We start from the raw sequence: 27,173 nt of genomic DNA, 5'->3' as shown, positions 1-27,173 counted from the left end.
GCCCCATCCCCAGACACTTGCAGGGCTCGCTCCCTGCGTCCCTTCCGTGCCCATTCACTCTATGTAACCAACTCCGGACACCCACTGCCTCCCCAGCCGGCTTGTTTCCCGGAGGACACCGCATTTACGTTCTCCTCTACGCATTCCCGCTCCCCCTCGCAGTGCGGACCCCACGAGGACGTGGACGTCACGGTCACTGCTTACAGCTCCAGGGCGGGGCCTGCGGAAAACCGGAAACAGGGACGAGTTGTGGGGTCAGCCTTGTTGCCTACTGTCCAGGAGCCCGGGAGGCAGGGTTCCTGTCTGAGGCGCCCCCGCTCCTGCCTGGTGCTAGTTCCCAGGAAGAACAGGAATGCAAGAGCAAGACCGCCTCCCTCGGAGGAAACACCCGATCCCGGAGTGCCAGCTGCCTGCAGGTTCCAGGGTTCCGCAAGCCGCTCCCCCTCCTGGCGCAGCGCCAGCCGACCACGCCCCGGCCCCGCCTCGGCCCCGCCCCCAGGCCAGGGATCGCTCAACACTTCCTTGAGGCCCCGCCCCATCGCTGGCCCCGCCTCCCCACTGGTCTCCGCGCAGAGCCCGGCCCCCGGGCTCTCCAGGTCCCTCTCCCTCTGACCCCGCCCCCTGTCCCCACCCACACCTTCTGACCCCGCCCCCTCCTTGGTCCCGCCCCCGGCCCCCTTGCCTCTCCAGGCCCCAGGGCCCAGCCCAGCCCGGACGCGCCTGCGCCCTCTGACCACGCCCTGGCCCCCGCCCCGGGACCCACCGACTCCAGGCCCCGCCCCTGTCCCGGCTGCCGGGTGGGAGCCGGTCCGCGCAACGCGCATGCTCCAAGAGCGGCGCCCCCGACTCTGCGCTCGGCTCTGCTCGGGCATTTCCGCCTCTTTGTTTTAAACTCCGGACGGGTTTTTTTCTCCTGCTCTTGGGGGGGACCCGGAGGGAGCGGCGCCCCCTCCCTCTCCCGGCGCGGCCCCCGCGTGCGCCCCGCTCGCCCGCAGCTGAGACGGCAGGTCAGTGAGTCCGCGCCCCGCCCGGCCTGGCCCGCGGCGCTCGCTACACAGGCCGCGGCCTCGGCCCGTGTCCGGGCCCGGAAGGCTCCGAACCCCGGCCCGCGCCCCTGCGCCCTCGTCGGCCCGGCCTGCGGATCCCCGACTCCGTTCGGCGGGGCCGGGACCCCGGGGAGGGCCCGACCCCGGGACGGGTCTTCCGGGAGGGACCAGGGAGAACCGGACCCCAGGACGGGTCACCGGGGAGGGACCAGAGAGGACCGGACCCCAGGACGGGTCACCGGGGAGGGACCAGGGAGGACCGGACCTCAGGACGGGTCACCGCGGAGGGGCCAGGGAGGACCGGACCCCAGGACGGGACACTGCGGAGTGACCAGGGAGGACCGGACCCCAGGAAGGGCCACCGCGGAGGGACCATGGTGGACCAGACCCCAGGACGGGTTACCGGGGAGGGCTGGACCCCGGGACCCACCAAGAAAAGGACTAGGAAGCACTCACTGTACCCTGAGACAGATCACCTAGGAGAGCCCAACCCTGATATGGGTCACGGAGGAGGGTCCAGCTTCACTATGGGTCACGGAGGAGGACTGGAACCGTAAGACTCAGCAGGAATCAGACAGAGCTGGACCCGAGACAGGTCACCGAGCAGGACCAGGACCCAGGAACAGCTGGGACACTGGGACAAGGCACTGAGGAGGCCTGGACGTTAGGATGGGTCACCTGGGGAGGTCTGGACCCCAGGACTGGCCCCCAGTAGGACCAGAATTCTGGAACCATCCTGTGAGCACCTCTGGGACCCTGGGACAGCCCCTCTTTCCCAGGAGGCCATGACCCTGGGATTGTGCCATGTGGAGGGCTCTTGCCTTGTGACAGGCTCCAGGGATGACCCAGGTAGGTCATGTAGGAGAGTCGGATGTTGGGGCAGCCGTGAAGAAGGCTGGCTCTCAGAGAGGGCCACAACCGTGATAAGAGCTGGAACTTGGAGACAGGTCCCCAGGGAGGCCAAGGCTCTTGAATGAGTCACTGAGAAGTACTCAGACCTCAAGGGTGGTATGTAAGGAGCTCTGGGACCCCAGGCTGGACCCCCAGGGGGCTGGGCCCTGGGGCAGGTTCCAGAGGTGCCCAGAATCTATCCAGCCCACTCAGCTGGACCCGACTTGTATAAAGGCTGTGGAGCGCCAGGGATCCTGGTCACCTGAGCCCCACAGGTGCAAACCAGCCTCTCCGTGAGGCCCTTGAGCACCTGGGCCTCACAAACCTTCTGACCTTCAGCAGATGCTGCCTGGGCTGGACCCTGGGGGTAGGCAGGGTTGAGGGCCATCCTCCCAGCTCTGGGGACTCAAGCGGGGTTGGGGGGGCTCCTAGTCCACATTGGCTCCATGCCCCAGGCCAGTGTTTTGCCCCTCCCCAGACCCAGAACGCTGTCCCCTACCCTGTTCTCGCAGTCCGCCATCTTTTCCTTACTTGGACCCTGTGGTCAGTGTCAGGCACCTTCACCCACTCTTGCCCTCCCCTCCCTCCAGTGGTGTCACCAAAAGCGCCCCACTCTCAAGGTCTGGACGTGTTTTCTGTGTCCAGGAATTTCCACGAGGGGTGGGGTCCAATCTGGGAGTGTGGACTGCGGGAAGGGTTTGGGGCCAGTCGGCCCTGTGCGTGTCAGGTGAGCCGTCAGGCACCTTCTCCACTCCAGGAAAGGACCTTGGGATGAGAGCTTTGCTTTTCTGAAACCTTCGAAGCAGACTTCATCTAGATCTTGCCCGTGTTGTCCTTTAATTTGGAAGTGGGGATGGAGAAGTGCTGCCCTTTGGCTGGGGAAGGGCTCCAGAGTGTGTCCAGCAGGATAATGTTGGAGGAGTTTGAGAGGATGGAAAGCCCCGGCAGGCACTGGCTCCCTGGCATGGGGTGGGTGTGCAGCACATTCATTGCGTGGATGAAAGGCGGGAGTGCTTTCAGAAAGGTCAACCTGCGTTAGGGTGAGGCACGAGTCTAAAATTCCCAAGGGAGATGCTTGAACTGGTCAGTTCAGTATTTCATTTTGTGCCATAACTTCACTTCTTGATTACTTAGGAGAAAACCCCTTTGCACTTTCAGTGTAACGTTTCATTGTAACCAAGCTTAAGCGAATGGAGCCGCTGAATAGTCCAGCCTGTTTTTATTTGTCGAATGTAACCACACTTGCGACCTTGTTACTCAGTGCTTACTTTTTCTGTGTGGGTGTGTTTTTTGTTTGTTTTTTAAAAAATTTATTTGGCTGCGTCGGGTCTTAGTTGCGGCACGTCTTAGTTGCGGCACGCGGGATCTTTCGTTGCGGTGCGCGAGCTTTTGCCTAGTTGTGGCCCGCGGGCTCTAGGGCTCCTGTGGGCTTAGTTGCCCCGCGGCATGTGGGATCTTAGTTCCCCGACAGAGATCAAACCGGTGTCCCCAGCATTGGAAGGCGGATTCTTAACTACTGGACCGCCAGGGAAGTCCCTGTGGGTTTTTGTTGTGTTTTTTTTTTTTTAACATGTACTTTGCTTTTTAAAAAACTTAATTTGCTTTGTGAAGCTTTGGAAAAGACTTGTAAAACTGGGCATCCAGGTTTGGTTCGGCTCTTTATTTTCCCTTTTTTGGATTTCTGAAGGTGTGATAGTGCTGGATGGTTGCATTATTTATATATTACTGTCCCGCAAATTACCCCAAAATGTAGTGCGTTAAAACAATACCAGTTATGATGTCACAGTGTCTGTGGGTCAGGAGTCCAGGCACAGCTTAGCTGGGTCCTTGGGCCCAGGGTCTCACAAGGCTGCCGTCAGTGTGCCCACCGGCGCTGTGGTCTTGTCTGGAGGTTCAGCTGGGGAAGATTTGCTTCTAGGCTGCTGGCTGGAGACATCCGTGGGGCAGCTCGAGGCCCAGCAACAGGACAAGGGAACAAGAGGGAGGCCACAGTCTTCATGACCTAATCTTGGCAGTGATATCCCATGCCTTTTGCCATATCCTTTGTTAGAACCTAGTCACCAGGGCCAGCCCACGCTTGAGGGGGAGGAACTCCACTAGGGTGTGCTTCCTGGGAGGGGGTGGGGGCCCCTGGGCCATCATTGATCAGGTGTTGTTAGCTCCTGAAGGGCCTGTGCCTGAGAAGTGCCCAGCAGGTGAACGAACAGAATTGTGCAGAGCAGTGTGCTCAGCCCAAGGTTGCAGCAGCTCAGCTGTCTCTTTAGTTACACAGGTGGCTCTGATGTCACCATTGTGACGATGTGATGACGCCGGAGCTTACGCGTGACAGGAGAGAAATTACAAATAAGAAAGATTTTTAGGAATTAACTTAGAACAGCTGTAGCAAACCATCAGCTCCCCCGCTTCCCACATACAATTAAATTGTAGGTGTATATGTGTCGGTGATATAGGGTTCTTGGAAGCTTCAAGTACAGTGATTTTAGTTGTTTCTAGAGCTTCATTTTATTCCTGCCCATTATTTTTCTCCAGAAATGATCAACTGACATTTGTAAGACGTTTTTCAGATGTGAGATCCCAAAATGTTTTTATTTGACCTTTGTAGGGACGGATGCTCCCGGAACCTGTGTGCAAGGGCCTCTGTGCTCAGCCCTGTGGCCTCTCCTCCCTGGTGCTTGGGCTTTGTGGCGCTTGGGCTGGGGCTGCAGCACAGGGCTGTGAAGGGCACCCATGCAGGGCCCGCACGGGAGGCTCCCTCGAGAACTTGTCAGCACATGGAGGGAGGTGTCCCCTCCTGCCACCCTGCTCTGTGGACCTGCCAGGTTTCCACCCTGCTGGCGTGAGGCAGGGCCCTTTGCCAGTGATTGGAATTATTTATTTGGGTTGTTTGATTTGGATTATAAAGCAAGGTTTGTTTTGGTCTGTACTGTTACTCTTTAATCTACTAAATGGCAGGATTTGTTATTTCATTCGAGCATTTTTGGTTAATGGTCAGAATCGAATTTGAAACTGAAAATGTAATTTTCTTCTCTATTGAAATATGTTGAGGTTTGGGAACAGTTTCTTACTACCTTTCTGATATTTGCTGTCACTATTGCAAAAATGCTGCACAATTCATTGTGTATCAAAAAATGGAACTGTTCTTCAGTTCTACAAGTTGATAGTTTTTCATTGAATTTTAAAAAGTGAGGTTTTAAAAAATAACTAGAGGGGGCTTCCCTGGTGGCGCAGTGGTTGAGAGTCCGCCTGCCGATGCAGGGGACACGGGTTCGTGCCCCGGTCTGGGAAGATTCCACATGCCACGGAGCGGCTGGGCCCGTGAGCCATGGCCGCTGAGCCTGCGCGTCCGGAGCTTGTGCTCCTCAAAGGGAGAGGCCACAACAGTGAGAGGCCCGCGTACCGCAAAAAAAAAAAAAAAAAAAACAAACTAGAGGGACTTCCCTGGTGGCACAGTGGTTAAGAATCTGCCTGCCAATGCAGGGGACACGGGTTAGAGCCCTAGTCCGGGAAGATCCCCCATGCTGTGCAGCAGCTAAGCCCGTGCACAGCTACTGAGGCTGTGCTCTAGAACCCGTGAGCCACAACTACTGAGCCCGCAGGCCACAACTACTGAAGCCCGCGTGCCTAGAGCCCGTGCTCTGCAACAAGAGAAGCCACCGCAACAAGAAACCCGTGCACATCAATGAAGAGTAGCCCCTGCTCACCTCAACTAGAGAAAGCCTATGTGCAGAAACAGAGCCCCAACGCGGCCAAAAATAAATAAATAAATAAATTTATTTATTTAAAAAATAATTTAAAAAATAAAAATAACTAGACTGTCTTTTCTAATCTGCATGTTTCTGCCTACAGCACTGAATTATATGAAGGCCCAGATGACAATAATGAAATGCTTAACACGTGATGAGAGGGTTAAGGCGGGAGCATTGCTTCAGAATTGTCCATTAAATTAAGCAAAACCCTTCATTGAGAAGAGCTAAAACTCGCTAGAAAATATTGTCCTTAAAAACCAATTGTTAGGTTGATTGGGGTTTTTTTGAAGAGAACTTCTAATGCTTAGGTGAATTTAGAGCGTTGAGGTTAACTGGAATTTTTTTTTTTTTTTGGGCAGACGCATCAATATTTGCTGGACTTTGCTACACTAACGGCAAATTCCAGTTGTTTAACACAAAATAAGCAAACAGTAGAAAGCTGTCCACAGACCTCTTGACCTATGTGGGTCTTGTGGGGGTCGTGTCAGCTGCTGTATTTGCTGATTCTTAGCCGGGCCTGGCCTGTAATAGGTGCTCAATGAAGAATAACTAAAAGCTGACCTTGTTGTTCCCTTTGTGGCCCTGTTCCGAAGGTGTTCTGTGTATTAACACCTTCAGTCTTTTTTTAAAAAAAAAAAATTATTTATTTGGCTGTGCCAGGTCTTAATTGCGGCATGTGGGATCTTTTAGTTGTGGCATGTGGGATCTAGTTTCCTGACCAGGGATTGAACCTGGGCCCTCTGCATTGGGAGCGCGGAGTCTTACCCACTGGGCCGTCAGGGAGGTCCCAACACCTTCGATCTTCAAGTCACGCCAGGATGCTCTCTGCTCACCCGCACGTGCCTGGTGAGGAAATGCAGGCACAGGGCACGGTCACAGGCAGTGAGGAGAAGAGAAGGGTTAGCGTCTTCTCCTTTTTTCAAGTAATTTACTCTTTTTTACTGAAGTTTATGAGAAAAATAACACAGAGTCTCCAGGGAGCAGAGACTGTTGGGGAGCCCAGGGGAGTCGTGCCTTCGTCCTGGAGAGCTGCCCTTGCTCTTGCAAGAGGGTGAATCCATCAGCCACCTCCATCTGTGTCTGACGGGGAGGTGTCCTAGAGCCGCTGCATCACTTCTTGTGGGTACACGGTGTTGAGTCTCACTCGAGTCGGCTTTGTTGCTTTCAGCAGACTTTATAAAAGGTTTAGGGCTTCCCTGGTGGCGCAGTGGTTAAGAATCTGCCTGCCAATGCAGGGGACACGGGTTCGAGCCCTGGTTCAGGAAGATCCCACATGCCGCGGAGCAACTAAGCCTGTGCACCACAACTGCAGAGCCTATGCTCTAGAGCCCGTGTGCCACAACTACTGAGCCTGTGCACCACAACTTCTGAGACTGTGCACCACAACTACTGAGCCTGTGCTCAAGAGCCCGTGTGCCACAACTACAGAAGCCTGCGTGCCACAACTACAGAAGCCCACGTGACACAGCTACTGAAGCCCGCGTGCCTAGAGCCCGTGCTCTGCAACAAGAGAAGCCACCGCAGTGAGAAGCCTGCGCACCACAGCAAAGAGTAGCCCCCGCTCGCCACAACTAGAGAAAGCCCGAGCACAGCAACGAAGACCCAACACAGCCAAACATAAATAAATAAATTTATTTTAAAATATATATATATATATATATATATGTAAAAGGTTTAGTGGGTAGAAATTTTTTGAACTTGTTACAGGAACTAGGGCTTCTGCTATCGCAGAGAAACTGCCTTCTGCACTCTGGAGCTGGGAGCTGCTGGAGGCAGACGGGTTTCCCTGGCCTTTCGCTGAAGGGGCCCGGAGAGCGTGCCTCAGCGTGGCTGCGGGACAGAGCATCACGGGCTGGTTTCTATTGTTTTAATTAATTAATTAATTAATTTTTGGCTGCATTGCCTCTTCGTTGCTGTGCGCAGGCCTCAGTAGTTCTGGTGCATGGGCTCAGTAGTTGTGGTGCATGGGCTCTAGAGCTCAGGCTCAGTAGTTGTGGTGTACGGGCTCAGTAGTTGTGGCTCGCGGGCTCAGTACTTGTGGCTCGTGGGCTCTAGAGCACAGGCTCAGTAGTCGTGGTGCACAGGCTCAGTAGTCATGGCTCACAAGCTCTAGAGTGCAGGCCTCAGTAGTTGTAGCGCACAGGCTTAGTTGCTCTGCGGCATGTGGAATCTTTTCGGACCAGGGCTCAAACCCATCCCCTGCATTGGCAGATGGATTCTTAACCACTGGGCCACCCGGGAAGTCCTTCACAGGGTGGTTTAAACAGCAGGCATTTATTTCTCACAGTCCAGGAGGCTGGGGTCCAAGCTCAAGGTACTACCAGTGGGTTTGGTTCCTGGTGAGGACCCGCATCCTGGCCTGCAGACACACCTTCTTGCTGTGTCCTCACAGGCACACAGGGAGCCTGCTGATCATTCCTCTCAGGGCACCAATCCCATCCTGGCCCCACTGTCCTGAATTTCAACCTCCCAAAGGCCCCATGTTTGGAGATGGGGGTTAGGGCTTCAACACATGAATTTTGGGGGCACACTTCAGTCCATACCAGGGGACTCCCGCTGCTTCCATGTGTTTATTAACCTGATTCTGGTCTCTAGAATTGGGAGAATACTTGCCTAATGAGAATATTTCCAGAGTTGGTGGCAACTCTGTATTTTACATGCTTGGGACTTCTGCCAGCATCGTCCATTTCTCTAAACACTATTGTCTTTGTTTTCTATTGCTAGAAAGCAAATTGCCACAAACTTAGTGGCTTAAAAGGACACCCAGTTATTAGTCACAGTTCCCTGGTCAGGAGTCCAGCTGGGTGAGGCTGACTCCTCTGCTCAGGGCCTCAGAGGCTGAAGCCAGTGTGTGGGCCGAGCTGCAGCTCTTGTCTGGGACTCACCGCTGGGGACAGCCCTCAGCTCCTGGAGCCCCCCCGCCCCCCGATTTTTGCACAGGGGGACATGGGCAGTTGACAGACCATGTTGCTTTCTGCCAGGTCAGCAGGACTCACCCCTCTGACCTTCTCTTCTGTCACCAGCTGGAGAAAACTCTGCTTTGAAAAACCATGCAATTTGGTCAGGCCACTGGACACTCGCCCTGTTTTAAGGTCAGCTGATTTGAGACCTCAATGACATCTTCAAAAACCCCTTCACAGCAGTACGTGGGATAGCAAGGCCAGAGGTGTGTGTACACCAGGGCCCAGAATCCTGGGGCCTCTCAGAATTCTGCCTGCCATCGTCTCCCCTCTGGCCCCTCTAAAATTCATCTCTCCCAAGTGCAAAACACACTTGCCCCTCCCTTCCAAGGTTCCACAGAGTCTCATCCCCTGGATCACCTGTCTGGTGTGACCCACCAGGTGCAGCTGTGAACCAGCGAGGTGGGCACTGTGCCCGCCCCGTAGCACCACAGGGCAGACATGCCAGCAGGCGCAACTGTTCTAGTTCAGATGTGGGAAGTGGGGGGTGACAAGGAGTCGAATTGCCGCGTGGTTCTGAGAACCTGTGGGGATCCCAGCCCAGGTCCATGGTTTTTTCATGACGGGGCCCCGTGTCTGACGTGGAGTAGCATCCGCAGCCAGCTTCCTGCCAGTGGAAACTTGGGGTCCCCCAGTCCTTTCGCGGCATTTTTTGTGGTTCTCCAAAGCTTGGATCTGAGTGGGAAATCGATGTGATTATGTAAATACAGTCTGTTTCAGGCTACGTTCTAACTGCACCTTCCCTTTGGCCTCACTTTGCCTGACATTACTGTCCTGGTCCAGGTTCTCGAGGGTTGGGCCTGATCCCCGCACCCTCCTTGGCCTCCTGTCTTCACTCCCGTCCTGTCTAGAGGCCTGGTGCTGGGCATGTGGGGTCCCTCGCCTTGTCTGCACGGTGCCCGATGGATATGGGTCGGCACTTGGTCCCTTGCCGTCTGATTCTTCCAGCTGGGGAAACACTCGAATCATTTTTTCCAAGTCATGAAATATTGCCTGTAAATGAACATAGCGGATGACAGAGGAATACACAGGTACTCATTACCCAGCTTGAGAAGTAAAACATGAGACTGGACGTCAAAGCTCCTTCTCTGTTTTCTTTTTCTGAAACACCTGTTAGTTGGATGTTGCATCTCTTCTCTTTTCTGTCTTTTCTACCCTTTGGAAGGATTTTCTCAACTTAAAAAAAAAAAATTATTTATTTATTTATTTGGCTGCTCTGGGTCTTTGTTGCAGCATGCAGGATCTTTCGTTGCAGCATGCGAACTCATAGTTGTGGCACGTGGGATCTAGTTCCCTGACCAGGGATCGAACCCAGGCCCCCTGTATTGGGAGTGCAAAGTCTTACCCGCTGGACCACCAGGGAGGTCCCAGGATTCTCTCAACTTTATCATACAGTCCTTCTGTTGAATTTTCAATGTTGCCGGTCACATGGCTGACTCTGTAGTCTAGGGAGGTGGGTAAAAGCAGAATCAGTAAGTTATGGGGGGGGGGCGTCGCTCGGAGTCCTGTGTCTGTGGGCATGGACCTTAAACAGGGTGGTCTCAGAAAGCTTGCTAGGGAGGTGGCACTGGAGCAGAGGCTTGCTGGGGGTGATGAAGGGGCCACATGGCTGTCGGAGAGAGAACGTCCCGGCAGAGAGTACAGTAATGTGAGGACCCCGAGGTGGGACTGCACTTAGAATGTTCTAGACCCCCAAGGGGGTCCACCGTGGCCGTCGCGGAGGAAGGTGCCCTTGGGGCCTCGTGGGCCACCGGAGGCCGTAGCTTTCCCTGAGCCTTTGCAGGATTTCACACCGGGGACCCCTCGAGCCGTGTTGGGGTCAGTGCAGCCCGGCGTGGACGGCACGGGAGCGGGGCAGGTGTGAGCACAGAGCCCCGCAGGGCCGTCCACCTTTCAGGCCTCGCTCAGACCCAGCGCTGCTACCAGAGTGTGAGTTCCGCGACCCACTGTGTGCCAGGCACCGTCATGGGTGTGGGCTCGGGTGGTGGGCGTGCGAGCGAGGTCGCCGGGGCTGCAGGGAGAGCAGTGAGGCCGTGGGGACAGGTCGGCTGGGGGGAAAGGGCCTCCGGGGACCCGACAGAGCGGGGCTCCTCTCATGCACCCGCCCGGGGCACCGGGGTGGTCTGTCCAGCTCCTCTGGGTGCAGTCAGCGGGGAGCTGAGCACAGCCTCTGCTCGGAGTGGCTGGTCTTGAGAAGAGGGTGTCGGCCGGGAGCAGAGGCTGGCAGTTTGGTGATTTCTGTGGATGGGGAGGGGTAGGGTTCCCGGAGTGCCTGGGTGCCAGCTGACTGGACAGGGCTTACTTCCTGGGCACCGGCTCTAGGGCGGGCGCCCTGCTGGACCCGGTGCCCCGTGGTGAGGACACGGCCTCGGCCCTTCCGGGGGCACCGGGCACAGACACCGAGGGTGGTGACGGTGTGCGGACAGGACAGCGTGCGGGTTCAGACTGGGGCTTGGGTGGCCTCTACGGGGGTCTTGGGGTCTCTGATGGCCATCCTGAGGGTGGAGCGTCGGGCTGCCAGGGAGCGGCGCGTACGCAGCCGAGGGGTGGGCAAGGCCACGGGAAATGGAGCCGGCGTGGTTGGGCGGAACGTGGAGGGACGGCACCCTTGTCGTCGTCATCCAGGGCACGGCCGTGGCTGCAGAGGGCCGCAGAGGCGTGGTGTTGGGGCGAGCCTGGGAGGATGGCCCCCTGGGGCACAGGGGGCCTCCGCAGTGGGCGTGTCCCGCGGCCACAGCCCCGAGGGACGCAGCGTCAGGGCAGGCGCCGCTCAGACAGGAGGAGTGAGCCGCTGTCCATGCGCCGTCCATGCGGCTGTTCGGCGAGTCTCAGGACGGCGGCCTGCCCCGTTTGCACAGCTTCCAGAGTCAGGGCCCAGGCGGTCCTTTACAGTACGTGCCGTTGCTATTTGTCAGACGTTCCGCGGTGCAGCTGTTTAATGAGTTTACAGGCTACTGTGAGCAATTCTGTGCCAGTAAGTTTGATGACCCGTTTCCTAGGAAAGTATAACGCAGCAACAATAACCCCCAAATCAATAGAAAATGTTGAGGTTCTCGTGAGATATGTGAACGGCAGGAAGCATGACCGGGGAGGGCTGTGTGGGGAGTCAGTTCTTTCTCCGGGGGTCCTGAGGAGAAGGGGATGGGACTGGCTGAGGCCGGCGCCTCTGGGAGGGGCCGAGGGGGCCCCCGGTCACACGTGGCCATGGCCGTAGTCGGAGACCCTGGACCGTGCCCAGGGCTGAGTGCCAGCGCGTCCTCGCGTTTGATTTGTGCATCACAAGGGCCTGAGGATGCATTTGAGTGAGAATGAGGGCATGTGTGTGTTAGAAGTATGGGAGGGAAGTGCACTGTTGCGCTAGGAGCAGCAGTAAATGTTGGGTGGTTAGCATTGTAGGGCTTTCTCCTTAATTACGTTCAGTAAAGAATTCCGGATTGTGATTAGTAAATGCATTTATGCTGCAAAACAAACCCAGTGCATTTCCCTAGAGGACGGAAAGGGATAACGTAGGTGTACTACAAGGGCCGCAGTGCAGGGAAGACCCCTAAACATGCTGTGGAGTCAGGGGTGGGGGCGGGGCAGACAGGGTGGGCAGGGCCTGGACAGGGCAGTGACCCGAGGTGAGTGGACAGGAAGGCAGGGCCTCTTCTCGCAGGCGCGAATGCCCCCAGCACCCGGGGTGAGCCTGAGAGGTGTGGGAAGAGCGGCCTGGCCCTTCTGCAGTGTCGGGCTGGGGTCCGTCTCCATGACCTACTGCTTCCCCGTGTCAGGGGCCACATGGGAGGGGTCAGCCGGGCTGCAGGGTGGGCAGTGGCCGTGGAGATTGGGGGCGTTGGTGCTGTCCTCGTCACCAGGAACCTGTCGAGAGCAGATCTGGGGGGCGGAAGACGGGAGGGAGAGGGCTGAGCAGGTGGGTGGGTCCTGTCGAGGGGGTCCCGTCGGGAGGGAGGTATGGAAGGTTCTGGAATGAGAAGGGCTTGCTGGGACTGTCAGAGCCCTTGAGAAGCAGAGTGGGATCTGGGTTAGCCTGGAGACCAGAGAAGGGGGTGTGGAAGCTGATGTTCTACCGCCAGGGAGGAGGGAGAAGGGTCCCCTTGGAAAGCGGGTGCTGCGGGGGTGCAGGGGGAGTGGGGAGGTGGAGAGAAGCCGCCTGGCAGTGTCGGGGCCCCTCAGGGGAGGCCAGGCCTCCTGGAGCGTCTGTCCAGTCACGAGACCCCCAGGGTGCTGACCTCCTGCCGTAGACCGCGTCCAGAGGACCCGGGACACTCAGCCGCGCTGCTCCCCGCGGGCGGCTGCCAGTAAGAGAGCTGGGAACGTCAGGCGTAAACCTTGGCGTGGATACGTGTGTGAGTGGCTCTTAAATGGAGAGCTTTTATCAGGCGTGGACAGTTAACTTTGTTCTTAATTGCTGAGAGTGGTTTGAAAATCATGAATGGATGATGAGTTTCAGCAAATGATTTCTGTGCGTCTTTGGGAAGATCTTACCATTTCCCTCCTTTTAGTCATAAATTCCATCCGCTTCTTACACGAGCCCCTCGTATTCTGGGGTGGCCCTCCTGCACCCCCTGGAGGAGGTGTCACAATTGTCACTGGGTCTGTCCCCCTGTTCCGCTCCGGCGTGTGTTGTGTAGGCCTCACACCAGAGTTGGGAAACGCTGTCCTCTGGGTTCTCTGGGCGGGTCTGTGTGGGATGGGGGCTCCCACAGGTTTGGTAGAACCGGCCTGGGTCAGCTTCCTTAGAACTAACTCTGCAGGTTCGGTCTCCACTTGCCTCAATTCTGCTGAGTTGTTTTTCTAGGAATTTATCAATTTCATATGAACTTTCAACTCGATTGGCATAAAGTTGTTCATGATATTACATTATTACTCAGATGTCACCTTCTCAGTGAAACATCCCCAACCGCCCTGTTCTCCTGACCCCCTTTCCCCGCTCTGGTTTGTCGTGTTTGTCACCTTTGACATCTAAATAATGTACCTGTTTGTGGCATTTATTACTTATTGTCTGTCTTCCTCCATGAGAATGTGGGCTCTAGGGATTTGTGTCTTTTTTGTTCGCTGATGTCTAAGAACTCACGTCAAGCATCTGTAACTGTGCAGCTGGCCACACCGAGGTTAAATCAGACTGAGGACACTGAGGTGCTGCATTCAGACTTGGCCAGAGTTCAAGGGCTCGGTGGCCGCTGTGTGGACGGTAGGTGGAGCAGGTCCTACCCTCGCAGGGTTCTGGTCTGCACCCACATTCGGGTCTCCTCTTTGTGTCTCCCTGAATAACTGACCCACTTCCTCCCTTTCTTCCTTTTTCTTGTAAAAGTTAATTGAGCTTTAAAGACTAGTTACTAAAGAGTGCAGTTATGGGGAAGCTTGGAGAGTAAAAGTGATGTAAGGTGGGTGTGATATGAATCACTTGAGTGTCAGGCCCCTTGTCCCCAGGTGGCATTTAACCACTGTTGTTAAGCCACAGTTGCCTCTCGTGGTCTCGGGGCCCTGGCGCTTTCCACCCCTGCTTTTCAGAAGGGAGCAGCCCCCGTGCCCTGCCCCCTCTGACCTCGGGCTTCCATGAGGAGGGCCAGCATGGGCAGACGGGGGGCGGTCCACCGAGGTTCGGCACGCCCGGCCACCCCGCCCCTCAGAGCTCCGAGAGCAGCCGGCGGCTCTCTGGTCCTGCAGCTCCCGTGGCCCCGAGTGGAGGCCAGGTCCTTCCGGGGGCCTTGTACTGCCGATTCACTGCCGCTGCCCCTGGGTTGGCCTGCCGCCCTTCCGCCGCCCCTCACCTGTGCTTGGCCGTGCTCACCTGGCTGAGGCTCCCAGGCCCCCTGCAAGCCTGCGTGGGCCTGCTCCATCCCCACGCGCTGGTTTGTCTGTTGTCTGTGGTGGCCCAGAGCCCGGCTCGAGCCTGTGGGCGTCCTCCTTTCGGGTCACTGAATGAGCGGCCCGGGGGCACCTTCACAGGGCGTGAGATGCGAAAAGCATCACAGAAAGTAAATAACACGGTTCGCTCTCCCCAGCGTCCCTGAGGCCCAGCCTCCCACTAGGTCACCCTGAGGCCCACCGCCTCCCCAGGGGCTTTCCTGGGCCCTTGTCCTGCCTTCTTGGTTACCCAAAGCACGTGGTGCAGCCCCCGCATGCCCCCACCTCCCAGCAGCCCCTGGGCCTCAGTGCCACCAGGCTGCCACCAAGAGCTGCCCACGTCTCCGTGGTCCGTGCCTTACTGTCAGCCAGGCTTGTTTTTCTTTTGGTTGTTTTAAGCAGGTAAAGGAAGAGACCTGTTTACCTGAGCAGCCGAAGCTGCTGGTCCGGGGAGCCAGGCTCTGTGTGGACGGCACGTGTGGGTGACGCCTGGTCCCGTGTGTCTCCACAGGCTTCAAAATGTAGCGGAGGATCCGGCTGTGTGTACAGGTAAATGCGGTGTAAACTTTGATCTTCCTCTTCTTTCAGTGCATGTGAATTGATTAAATTTACCTTGAATTACACCTTATGAGTCTGTTGTAGCCATAGAAAAAGTCAGCGCCTTGTAACTCCTTTAAAATTTAACGTGTGACAGCTCCAGAGCAGATTAGGGCACAATTATTTATATATATTCAAGTTTTCTCTTGATTAACATCTCTGATCGACTCTGTTCCACTGTTTGCTACGTGGGACTCATCTAAAACTTCTAGCAAGACTGTAATTACAGGGCTGTGTGCGTCACATAAATGACATGAAATTGAATAGCAGGTGCCGTTTCTGTGCTAGAAAATGGAAAGACAGCGAGAGACACAAGGCAGGCGCAGACGTGACGAGCCAGAGTGCAGAGGGCACGGCGGACGAGGAGTGGCCGCGTCGCACCCGTAGCCGGAAGCGTCCGATGCAGAGGCAGCAGGAGGGGACAGACGGCCTCGCGAGGAGGTGGGAGATGCGGCCTTCTCCAGGCGGGCCTGCTGTCCCAGGAGTGTCCCAGCTGCCGCCTGGGCCCCACAACTGGCGGGGGAGCACGGGACCCAGAGCCTCGAGCCGCCATCCTTCTCTGTCCGGGTGGGCGCCCACCTGGTGTCTGGTGTCGGGTGTTCAGTGTTCGGGTGCTGTGCAGGGCGGCCTGGGGACCGTGCGCGGCGGTGGTGACCGTGAGCGTTGGCCCGTCGCGACGGCAGCTGCTTGTGCACCTGAGGCCGGCATGGAGGCCCCGTGTGGGCAGAGCTGGCTGTCCAGGCCCCTTGGTGGGCGCTGCGCCTGGACAGCCTGGCCCCATGTCTGGCCTTAGCTTTTATGGCCCTGATGGCATTGCAGAGTGACCTCTCCCCTGGGGACTCGGGGTGGGGCAGGACTCCTGCCAGGGGTGCTGTGTCCTTCTCCACGTGATGGCTGGCCGGTCCTCACCTGGGTGTCACCTGGTCACCCAGTCGGGGACCTCTAGGGGTTTCTCCCCTGAGGGTCCCGCCCTCCCTTGGGGCTGATGAGTGTTTGGTGGGGAGACGCTTGGAGCCTTTGTGAACCTTCAGTTCCTTGGCGAAGTCTCGCTGCTGCTGACCACCCACCGAGGATTCCTGAGCGGGTGGTCACTGCAGTTGTCCTCGGGTGACGACCTTGCAGCCCTGCCTCCATTTACCAGCGCGCATTCTGTGAGGAAGGGTGTCCCTTGCCTGTGTGTCTGTGTAGCCTCGTGGGCTTCTGTGTTGTCCTGCCGCAGTGACGGTAGTCGTCCCCTGTCTGAGCACAGTGGGGCCCCAGGTCCTGCTATGCTCCTTGCCCAGCCCGGAGTCGGCTGCGTGTCCAGGCAGCACCGGCTCCCTGAGGCAGACGTGGTGTGGACACGCCAGGTCCTAGGGCTGCCCAGGAGTGGTCACTCCCGGGCCCTCCCAGCAGGTAGAGCTGGGGGTGAGTGGGTGAGTCCGCACTCGTGTGCATACACATCTGTGTCTGTTTGCCAGGTCGCCACTAAACGTGAGTTCACACTGACCCCAACCCGCGGTCCGTGTGACTTCGGAGCTGGCTTTGGTTTTGATCTGGCTGTGGGTTGGTGACGTGTGTGAACGTGTCCAGTGTGTAAACAGCGCCCATTGAGCCGAGGGTACAGTGCTGGGTTCGGTCGGGCCGGGGGTGGAGGGCACAGCCTGGGCCTCGGCGTCCAGCGGGGACGTTGCCCAGTCAGCACTCTCCCGTCTCTGCTTTGCTTCCCTTGGGAATGACTAGGGTTTCTCTTCTTTTAGGTTATTTCCCATTACTTCCTGCTCCACGAGGCGTGTGGGCCCTTCTTCACGGAGCCAGTCCTAGTGGGTCCGAGTGGTCAGGACAGGCCTGGCACGGCACGTGGTGACCATGACACCAGAGCGAGTGGGCCTCGCAGACGTGGGCTCGTTTCCCGTGGGTTGGCCCGTGGAGCCCCTGTGAGAAGCACCCCTTTTAGTCTCTCCTGACAGCTTAGAGCCCACTGCAGGGGCCGAGGGAGAGGTGTCTCTAGCCGGGACCACGCGTCAGCTCGCGCCTGTGATCGAGGGGAGAGGAGAGACTCGGGGGAGAACCACGGTGTCTGCCTCACGTCTTACTCTCTGTGAGGCTCGTGGGCCGTTCTTGCTGGTTTAGAGGCTCTCATTTTATAGGTGAACTGAGCCTGGCCGCCTTGCTGGTTGCGCCAGTCTGCGCTGGGTTTCAGTGCAGGTGACGAGTTAGCCTCCGGGGGCCCCGCCCCTCGGGGGGCCCGCTCGGGCCGTGTCCGCCCACCCAGCGTTTCCTTGCCTCTGCGGTCCCGCAGACAGCGTTGAGCCGCGGGACCCCGTGCACCGTGTGCGCTGTGGCTGCTGGGCGGGCGGCGCGGACGCGGAGGCCCTCCGTCTCCCGGGCGTGTTTCTGTCCCTCTCTGCCGAGTTCTCTTAGTGATGCTTGTCTTGAAAATTCCTGGATCCTGCACGGCGTCAGCATCCGGCGAGTCTCCTACCTGTACTGCAGGGAATCCCCAGGGGTCTAGCGGCTGCAGCCACGTGGGTGTCTAACCTGCCGGCGCGGCAGGCCAGCGCGGCAGGCCAGCGTCCAGAACGGCTCTCACGGGCTAAAGTCCAGGTGTGGGCAGGGCTGCTTCTCCCGGAGAGGCTCCTTCCAGCTCCTAGAAGCCCCTCCCTGTTCACAGCCCACAGGCAGCTTCTCCTGTCTCCTCCGAGCCTCCTGCTCCCTCGTAAGGGCCCTGTGGTGGCACGAGGTCCCCCTGGGGCTTCCAGGGCCATCTCCCGCTTCAGGGGCCTTTTGCCATGTGAGGTGACACACAAGTTTTGGGTAGGACGTGGTATCTTTGGGACTGTTTCCCCTGCTGCACAGCATCGTATTGGGTCAGGTGACAAGACCCTGCCTTCGTGAGCCTGTGGTCTGACAGGAGAGCCAATCAGAGCCACCACAGCTCTGGAGGGCCCCCACCCACCTGGGCAGAGACGATGCATCCACACTTCAGCGCACAGACGTTTGGACTTTTACGATGCCGCATTGTGGGCTGTGCTTCCCAGGGTGGAGGTCCTTAGCTGCTCCCATGTGGTCAGCTTTACGGAGAGACCACGGTCTCTTCTGCCCAGACCCAGACTCAGCTCGGCCCACCTGCTCCCTGGCCTCTCCTCCCGCTGCCCCACAAACCGCCCCTGCTACGTGCCACCTCACCAGCTGGCCTCGCGGGGTTCTGAGCAGGAAGAGGGCCCGGGGGCCCGGAAGGGGGAGGAGCGAGAGGCGGTCGCCTGTCTTCGGCCCAGCGCTGCCCTGGGGCCAAGATGATCCAGTCCTCCGGGGGTGGCTGGCTGGTTGCCTGTCTGGTGGTGGAAGCAGGGCCGCAGGGCGGGGACCTGGCCTCAGTCCTGCTCACGCTGAGCTCCTCCTGGACACACAGACTGTAGCTCGATTTCCGCTGAACCCGAACCTTCGATGAAACATCACACCATTTCATGTATTAGTTAATACCTGTTTTTTTTCTTGCAGAAGCCAAAGATGTTGACCAGAAAGATTAAACTCTGGGACATAAACGCCCACATCACCTGCCGCCTATGCAGCGGGTATCTCATCGACGCGACCACGGTGACCGAGTGTCTGCACACGTGTATGTGCGCAATACGCTAGAACGTGGCCTTAGCCGGGGGTCGGGGGGGCGGTGACTGCACACATGTATTGCGGAATAGTCTATAACGTGGCCTTAGACAGCCGTGGGGGGGGGGCGGTGACTGAGTGCACACGTGTATGTGTGGAATATTCTGTGTGCTCTTTGATACTTTGGCGCTTTTTTACCAAAAGCTTTTAGCTCAAGTACAAAGCAGTACACAGCAGCAGGAATAAAGGAGATCTTGAAGATAAATGAGAAAAATTGTCTGAAGTTAAAACACTGTGGGTAATTTCAGTAGAGATGTCATTTCAGAAAGCTCAATAAAACCAGGAAAATTTAGGTATTTCGATATAACTAAACCGTTACGTGTGGTATGACAGAATATTCGTTTCTAGTGGGCAGAAATGCTAGTTTTTGCCGTTTGCAAATGATTTCCTTAAACTCTGTAGACAGAGGAGTCTGCTCGTCTGCCCCTCAGGCCAGTGGCCTGTTTGGAGGTCTAGACTTCTAGTTGGCGCTGACCTTGGGCGCGCCTTTCTTTAAGCCCCGCCGCCCCTGCCCCTGTAGGCTGCAGCCTTCACCTGGAGGCTGGGTCCTCTTGGGAGGCCGGCCCAGGATGCTGAGGGGCAGGCACTTCCTAAAGTAAAACGAATCCTCTAACACTGACGAGTTTCAATCCTGTATTTTTCAGTTTAGAAAATAAAATATTTGCCAGTTTTGATAGAATTTTTATTTTAAAGTTAATTGTATTTTAAGCTATTGGCTGGCAGTATTTTATGTTAATTGCAGCGAATTTTATCTGATTTTGTCGTACAAAGAAATTCCGGTGATCTTTCAGGCTAACTTGTAGAATGTAACTATTCGCCCCTGTGGCGGAGCCCCTGTGACAGGACGTGAAGGCGCGTCTGCGGCCTCCTCAGCTGCTCCTCCAGTTTCCCCTCCTGTTTCTGGGCCTCAGCTCTGTCCAGGGGAAGCTGACGCTCCTCCGTGGTGGTGGACCCGGGCGGCGGGCCTGTCACCAGTGTCCCGTCGTGGCCTCGGGGAGCCCTGCCGGGAGGAGTGGAGACCCCTCCGACGCGCTCCCTGACGTGCGCGCCCCGCCCCTGTGGCGTGCGCGCGCACGCCCCCTGACGTGCGCGCTCCCTGCAGTCTGCCGGAGCTGCCTGGTGAAGTACCTGGAGGAGAACAACACGTGCCCCACGTGCAGGATTGTCATCCACCAGAGCCACCCGCTGCAGTACATCGGGTAAGCGGCCCGGGCCTCGCCACGAGCCTCGAGCTGCCTCAGGCCCTGCTCGGCTCGGCCGGCCGCCCAGCCGGTGCCGTTTCCGCCGAGGCACTGGCCTGGGGCCCCGGAGCAGATGGGGGCCCTTGCCAGGAGGGGCGGGGTTAAAGGAGGGGGCCGGCTGCACCCCTGACCCCGAGTTGAGGTGTGTCGTGGGCAGGAGAGGCCGCCACCAGGTCAAGACCTAGGAACCAGCCGGCCCGATGTAAAGCTGCGTGGCAGCGGTTCTGCCCAGCCTCCTGTTCTTGTGGGTCGGACGAGCTTTCTGAGAAGCTGGTTGGTGGCTTTAGTAGGAAATACGGAGGGTGTCGTGTCTGCTGGAGGCCAGCTGTGTTTTATGCTTCTGTGTGTGCGAGCACGCCACACATTCACGTACATGGGAGGGTGAAAGGTATTTCTTGGCGCGGACCCTGGTCAGGAAAGTGTGAGGAACTCCCTTTGGTCTGGCACAGCCCAGGCTGCCTGATACCTGTTAGGATTTGAGAAGCCCAGCGGGCAGAGGTGGCTGGTCACCGAAGGGTCTTGCCTGTGTCCTCCTTATTTGAAATGCTCACAAGCATATAGAGCCCAAATTCAGCAACGGGTCCTTCCGGCCATATGTCGCTTTTGCTAGCACAGACTGGATTTGAAGTACAAACTAGAAGCAAAATTCAGCCAAAACTCCAAATTTGTGACTGTGGGGTTTATTATTGTTAAATGGAAAACGTTCGAGAATTAGAGAATTGACGCTTCTGGCTAACCCACCTGTTCTGCTCTTTTTGCCAGTCATGACAGAACCATGCAAGATATTGTTTACAAATTGGTCCCAGGCCTCCAAGAAGGTAAGTGTCAGAGCATCCACCTGGACTCCTGCGTCCGCAGCACGGCCTTTGAGGGGCTTTTCTCTCCGGGGTCCTGGCTTTGGACGTCTCGCTCAGCCCTGCTCTGAGCTCATGACCGTGTGCTGGCCAGTTTCATCCATCATCACTCACACCTCCCGCTTCGCTCAGGAGGCGCAGGGCGGCCTCTCACTTGTGCCGCCCAGAGGTGAAGCCGGGAACCCTGTGTCTGTCAGTAAAGTTTAACTGTAGTTAAAGTCAAATCTATGAGAGTTGAGAAGAAATACTGTGTGGTAGAAATATCCTGAAAGTGGAAATGGCTGTTCTTTTTAAAACTTTTCTGCAATTCTGAACACTGAGACTGTCCTGCCCTTGTTGAGGGGCAGTGATTGGTGGCGGGGGGGTCGGGGGGGGGACAGAGACTTCAGAAATCTGTTCATTGTGGGCAGTGGCTGGTGAAGCAGTGCCAGCTGACAAAACCTAGGCGCTACTTTCTTTCAAAGATAAGATATGGGGGTCCTGGGATGGGAGGGGCGGAGAAGAAAAGAAGATAAGATACATTAGCAATTGGGCAGTGTTTTCTTACTGTTGTGTTTCAGAAGAGGCTTATAATTTCAAGTACAGGCTTATTCAGTTAGGTCAGTGGATGTCACATCTGATCTTTAAGACACAACCTAGGGAGTGATATTGTTAAAGTCTTCTTTCATTGTTCGTAGAATTCATCCATAAAAGAAGAGTTTAAATTTCTTGAGTAAATGTAGATAAAAACAATCATCTTTGGATATTTGAAGGGTTTTCTAGTGCTGGGGAAAAGCAAAGAATGCAGGAAAATAAAATACTGACACTGTTAAAAATCATTATAGGATATTTTCAGCGTGCGAAAGGCAAGATCTCGTAAAGATCTCTATGTATTTATGATCCAGAGTCAGGAGTTGTCAGCTTGTGGTGAAACCTGTTCAAACCTGTTCGCCTCCTTCCCCCACCCTTCCTGTTGTTTCATCTGGAAACGTTGCCATTCGTTCCCCAAAGAGAAGGATTTTTCTTAAAACACGGAGCTCCAGCACCTTCGTAAACCGAGGCGATAGTGCTGATTCCCTATTAGCATCAGGTACCAGTGGGTGAGGCGTTCCCGTCTCTCAGGGTTTAGTTGGTCTCAGTCAGGCTCCACGCGGGCCCCCCCCGGCCCCTCCTGTCTCCACGTTCCTGTGGGTGGGTGGGATCAAGAGGCCCCGTCGGACTCTGGCACCTTCCAGTGTCACTCCATCCAGACGGGGCCCTCGCAGACGTGGTCCTGGCAGCCAGGCCCCGCAGAGCCTGTGAGGCCTGGAGGCAGCCAGACCGCGGCCCCTGTTCCATCACCCGCCTCCACGGATGGCGGGGAGGCCTCCATAAAGACACGCTCCCTGACTTGGTTTCCCGAGATCCACTGTGTACAGAACAGCAGAACAAATGTGTGAAGTTTTCCTTTATTTGCGTACAGAAAATGAGCTGGTTTCCCAGCTGCTCCAGCCACGATCAGATGGCTTTGAGCATTTACTGTTCTCAGATTATTGCAGTTAACTGTCCTTTTTGAAGTTCAAAGCCTCCCCCATCTGTGGCTGGCGGGCACTGCCCTCTCGGCTGCGTGGGGCCGGCCTGCAGGGTCTGGGCTCCCCCCTGGGGGCGGTGGTGGCGCGTGGGGGCCACAGTGACGCCTTCTTCGTGGAGCTCTGGCTGTGAGGGGAGGCGGCAGCTGTCAGTCTCTGCTGACTCCTCCCGAGTCTGTCCTGTGCATGTGTCCCCTCGTCCTCTCCACGGGCCGCGTGTAGCCATGAACACCACCCTCAAGTGGAAGAACTGGAGAGATTCCAGAACGCCCCAAGTTCACACTAATGCACAAGGCAGCCTGAGCTCTGCCCTCATTCCAGGGTATTTTCTGGGTAGGCAAATGATCCATTCCTCTGTTTTCTCAAACTTTCGGTCCTGTGTTGCTCTTTAAAAGATCACTGTAGTGTCCAAGTCCGTAGCAGCGGGCTGTTTTCTGAATGTGGGCTGTCTGCAGTTTCTCTGGTTTTGAGCCAGTGTTGTAAAGCTGATTTCTCAGATGGGCCCTCTTCCTGGTCCTCCAGAGAATCCAGAGCACATTTCACCATGACGTGTGGTACTGAGACAGGGCAGTGACCCTGGGGGCCCGGCGGTGTCTGGAGGATGCCCTCCTGCTCTGCAGCCCCTTCTAGCTGCCTGACCCCGTGGCAGGGGGCTTCACTTCTGGCATCCGTCCTCTCACGAATTTTGGGAAATAAAAAGTGTCTTGGCTTTCTGGATCCAGCAGGTGGCCGGTAGACTGTGTTTTTCTGTTCCCTTGTAGATGAAGCCTTTTAGGTGGAAAATGAGTTTTTTAGTTGTTTGTTGTTTCTTTCTGTTTTTATAATTTAAAAAAGCCTGTTTTCCCCGAGGCAGCATCTTTATCTGTAAACTTTATCCAGTGACCTATTTTGTGTGTCACACCCCCTTGCTCGGCTGCAGCAGCTCCTCTCCAGGGTCTTAACAGTGGCTGCTGGGGTTCCTCCTGTTCATCCAGGGTCCTCTCCTGACTGACACTTCACGTGCGTCTCATCTTTTGCTTTAAGCTAGGGGAGGGGGCGCAGTGAATGTTCTCTTGTAAACTTTGTGGACGTGGGTGAATATGTCTCTGGGCTTTATTCTGGAAGTAGGGTTGCTCCGCCAAGCACCTGCACCTGCATTTCTTTCTCTTGCCTCTTTGCACTGGCTGGAACGGCGGCCAGCAAACCCCAGCCACCGACCAGATCTGGCCCCTGCCTGTCGTATGCAGCTCCTGAGCCAAGAGCGTTTTGAACTTTTTTCTCACTGCGCTGGGTCCTCGCTGTGTTTTGCCGTGCACGGGCTCTGTTACAGAGCGCGGGCTTAGTTGCCCCATGGCATGTGGCATCTTAGTTCCCGGACCAGGGCTCGTACCCGTGTCCCCTGCATTGGAAGGCGGATTCTTCACCACTGGACCACCAGGGAAGTCCCCACATTTTTAAATAGTTGGAAAAAATCAAAAGAAGAAGAACATTTTGTGACGTGAAAGTTTTGCGTGGAGATGTCACCGTCCATGGATAGTTTGCTGGAACACAGCTCCGCTCATTCAGGGACGCACGTCTGTCTCACACTCGACGGCGGGTGGAACATCTGCAGCAGACGGACCAGGCCTGTCGGCACAAACGCTGTGGAGGCCGCACTACCGGCACCGCCGCGTCCAAACAAGGGGAGAAGCGTCCAGCTTTTCAGCCATGGTGACAGGTGGACGGTTTTGTCCTTGGATCGTCACTGTCAGCCGGGGAAGCATCCTGTTTATCTTGCGGTGACGCTACATCTATGTTAAAATAAAAAGTTCTAATATGTGTTGGCATCAGACTAAGCACTCAGAGGAAAGCAACTTTTAGAAAGAACTGAAAATTTAAAATGGAATGTCTCATCACAGCAGGATTTCTTCACAAAAATAAGAATAACCTATAAGGCTGCAATCAGAGTAAGTTTCTGATTGGCTCATTTGTTGGTCACACAAGGAAAATCACTTACTGATGATAAGTTGGTTAAATGTTGTTTGATTGCAGCAGCTGAGGAAGTGTGTCCGGAGAAAGTGAGCTTGTTTGAGAGCAGGGGCCGCGGCAAGCACCGTCGCTCAGGGAGCTGACGGGGGCAACACCAGCCCGCAGAGGCGAGGCGGGCAGTTGGAGTGGTTCTCCTCGGCTCTGGAGTCTCCGGGTCTGCGAAGTGTTCATTGGGTGCGTGTGATGTGACGGGCGAATGAGCCTCTACACAGAGTCTACGGGGCACAACCGCAGGAGAGAGGGTTTTCCAGGAAGCTGAGAAAAATGCTAATTCAGTACGACCTGAAGCGGGCTCTGTTGAGATGTGTTACAGCCGTGTTGGTGAATGTGTGTGGGGGTCAGGGAAATACTTGGTTGAACAAATTAAACTTGTGAAAACGTTAGCTTTTAAATGAAAGCTCATCACGATACTCATCAATCAGTAGGTACTTTGCAGAAAAGACTTGGATCTTTCATACGTTCTGAACCAGTGGTGTCCACGGTGGAATTCATTCGCGCTTTTGGATGTAATCATTTGTGTGAATTTTTGTCAGTTAAAAGCTGAATATCCCAACTTTCCTTACCACAGCCACACACTATTTTGATGCCTTGGCAGTGGTCGTTTTTTGCTGTGTGTGTTTTGGGGGGTTTTTTTGAGCTCAGTGCAGATTGAAATTTTTCTGAATGAAAAGAAACACCTTTAACAACATCACGCCGAATGGCTTTGGAAATTTGCTTCTGTTAAAGACCTGATAATGTTTCTTGATGAATCCAGCCTGATGTCATAAGGAAGAGTAATACTGAAATGCAGAGCCTACAATGTGGGACGTTTTCAACAACTAACATCTCATGAATCGCAAGCCCCATCCAGCCGCCGTGCAGACGCCCCGGGCTGTCGGCAGCTCAAGGGGAACGGAGACCACCCCCTAGATTCACAGCAGACCTGTTTGCTGAGCCCCGGCAAACAGCCCTGCTGGAGTCTAGGGCCTGGTGCAGGTGAAGCAGCTTCCGTGTTTCAGAATCCATATACCTGTGCAGTCGAGGGGCATCCACCTGACCTGCACGGGGAAGAGATCAGTCTGCAGAACAAAGGCAAATCCCAAGAGAAGAATCTAATAGAATTTCCCTCAGTGCCTTCTGAGCGATGACTGCTCTGGACTGAGGCCAGTCTTTCTGTGCGCAAAGACATTTTCAAGGTGAAATATGTGAGATGTCACTACAGATGAACATGAGCAGTCAATTCTGACAATAAGCAGCACTCACTTTTTACCCCACTAAACAAATGTTATCCGCCCCCCCGACAGGCGTCCGGTTCTTCTCGTTAGTGGCCTGCACTGCACATTTCATGCTCAGTTATTACTCCTGTGTTTTTAACTTTGTGACTTCAGATTTCTGGTGCCTCACGTAAGGAGCTTAGAGGTCTCCACTCGTCCCAACGACAAGTAAAAGGCAGAAGGCACTGAACAATCAGCAGTTCTTAGATTGTAAGAGAGGAAGGTGCAGGGCCAGCCGCTGCCTCTGAGATGGGGGACTGACCACAGACGTGGGGGCACATGGCTGCCTGCCGCAGACTCGGGACTGGAAATGCCCAGGAGCCAGAGCCTGGGCAGGAGAGCCTGACCTGTGACTGAGGGGTCGCTGAGGCTCCTGGTGGACAAGTCCAAGAGTTGAGACCTGCCCGGGGGCTGTCACAGCGGGCCTCGCGATGCTGTGAGGTTCGTCTCCAGGAACTCGACCAGGTTCCCCCAGCAGGGGAGGGGAAAGAAGTGCCCCAAGCCCCGTGTACATCTGAAGAAGACCTGACCTCCGGGGACCCAGTTAACCACAACCTTGCCTGCTGGGCTGTTATCAGAGCAAGACTTGCCTGGGGGCAGGAAAGACCCAACTTCAGCCACCTTGTCCCGCCCTAGTGAGGAGGAAAACCTGAGAAGCACAAGCGAAGTTCACAGTCCAGAGGCTCAAGCTCACCAAGGACAACCGTGATCAAGGCTGTAGGATGTCCCCTCCCCGACACCTCACCACCACAGCACTGAGGCCTATTTACAGCAGTACCTTTTACCCAGTATCACGTGCAGCTAACAAGAAAAAAACTACAAGTCATACTAAAAGGCAAAAAACAGAATCTGAAGAGACAGAACACGCATCAGAACCAGACGTGACAGGGATGTTGGAATTATCAGACCGGGACTTAAGACAACTGTGGTTAATGTGCTAAGGGCTCTAATGGATAAAGTAGAGAGCATGCAGGACATATGGGGAATGTGAGCAGAGAGGTGGAAATCCTAAGGAAGAACCAAAAAGAAATGCCAGAGATCCTGCAGCAGAAATGAAGGTTGCCCTTGATGGGCTGATTAGACTGGACATGGCTGAGGAAGGAACCTCTGAGTGAGAGGACATCTCGACAGAGTCCCTGAAAACCCGAAAGCAAAGAGAAAAGGCTGAAAGAACAGAACATCTAAGGACTGTGGGGTGAAAGTTTGACATAATGGGAAATCCAGAAGGAGAAGAGAGAGAAGAACAGAAGAAATACTGAAACATTTTAACTGAGAATTTCCCCAAATCAGTGTCAGACACCAAACCACAGATCCAGGAAGCCCAGAGAACACCCAGCAGGACAAATACCAGAATAACTACACATGGGCATGCCGGTTGGGTTTCAACGTACAGAAAATCAAAGATAAAGAAAAAAGTCCCCAAAGAAGCTGGAGGGGAGAGGGTACACTTTACCTACAGGGGAACTGAGATAAGAATTACATCTGACCTCTCCTTAGAAACCATGCAAGCAAAGAGTGAAGTGAAATATTTACAGCGTT

At 55.6% G+C, this 27,173-nt stretch overlaps 1 protein-coding gene across 8 annotated transcripts in view; it reads left to right on the top strand.

The window, feature by feature from the left end:
• The first annotated feature begins 240 nt into the window (after nt 1-240).
• PCGF3 (polycomb group ring finger 3) overlaps nt 241-27,173 on the top strand; it is a 54,594-nt gene continuing 27,661 nt past the window's right edge. For 2 of the 8 annotated variants that reach the window (XM_067036879.1, XM_067036878.1), the window contains exons 1-6: nt 792-1,007; nt 14,893-15,039; nt 15,376-15,528; nt 18,568-18,685; nt 19,835-19,931; nt 20,736-20,791. In XM_067036879.1, the coding sequence (XP_066892980.1) occupies nt 18,577-18,685; nt 19,835-19,931; nt 20,736-20,791 (262 nt within the window). In that variant the 5' untranslated portion in view covers nt 792-1,007; nt 14,893-15,039; nt 15,376-15,528; nt 18,568-18,576. Of the gene's footprint in view, nt 1,008-13,740; nt 13,835-14,889; nt 15,040-15,375; nt 15,529-18,567; nt 18,686-19,834; nt 19,932-20,735; nt 20,792-27,173 lie in introns of all 8 variants that reach the window. The other 6 variants (XM_067036875.1, XM_067036877.1, XM_067036881.1 and 3 more) reach the window with 6 other exon arrangements.

Source organism: Kogia breviceps, chromosome 6 (genome assembly GCF_026419965.1).
Source record: "Kogia breviceps isolate mKogBre1 chromosome 6, mKogBre1 haplotype 1, whole genome shotgun sequence".
NCBI lineage: Eukaryota > Metazoa > Chordata > Mammalia > Artiodactyla > Physeteridae > Kogia > Kogia breviceps.
Note: the sequence above shows the minus strand (reverse complement) of the source record. Positions and strands in the feature narration are given on the sequence as shown.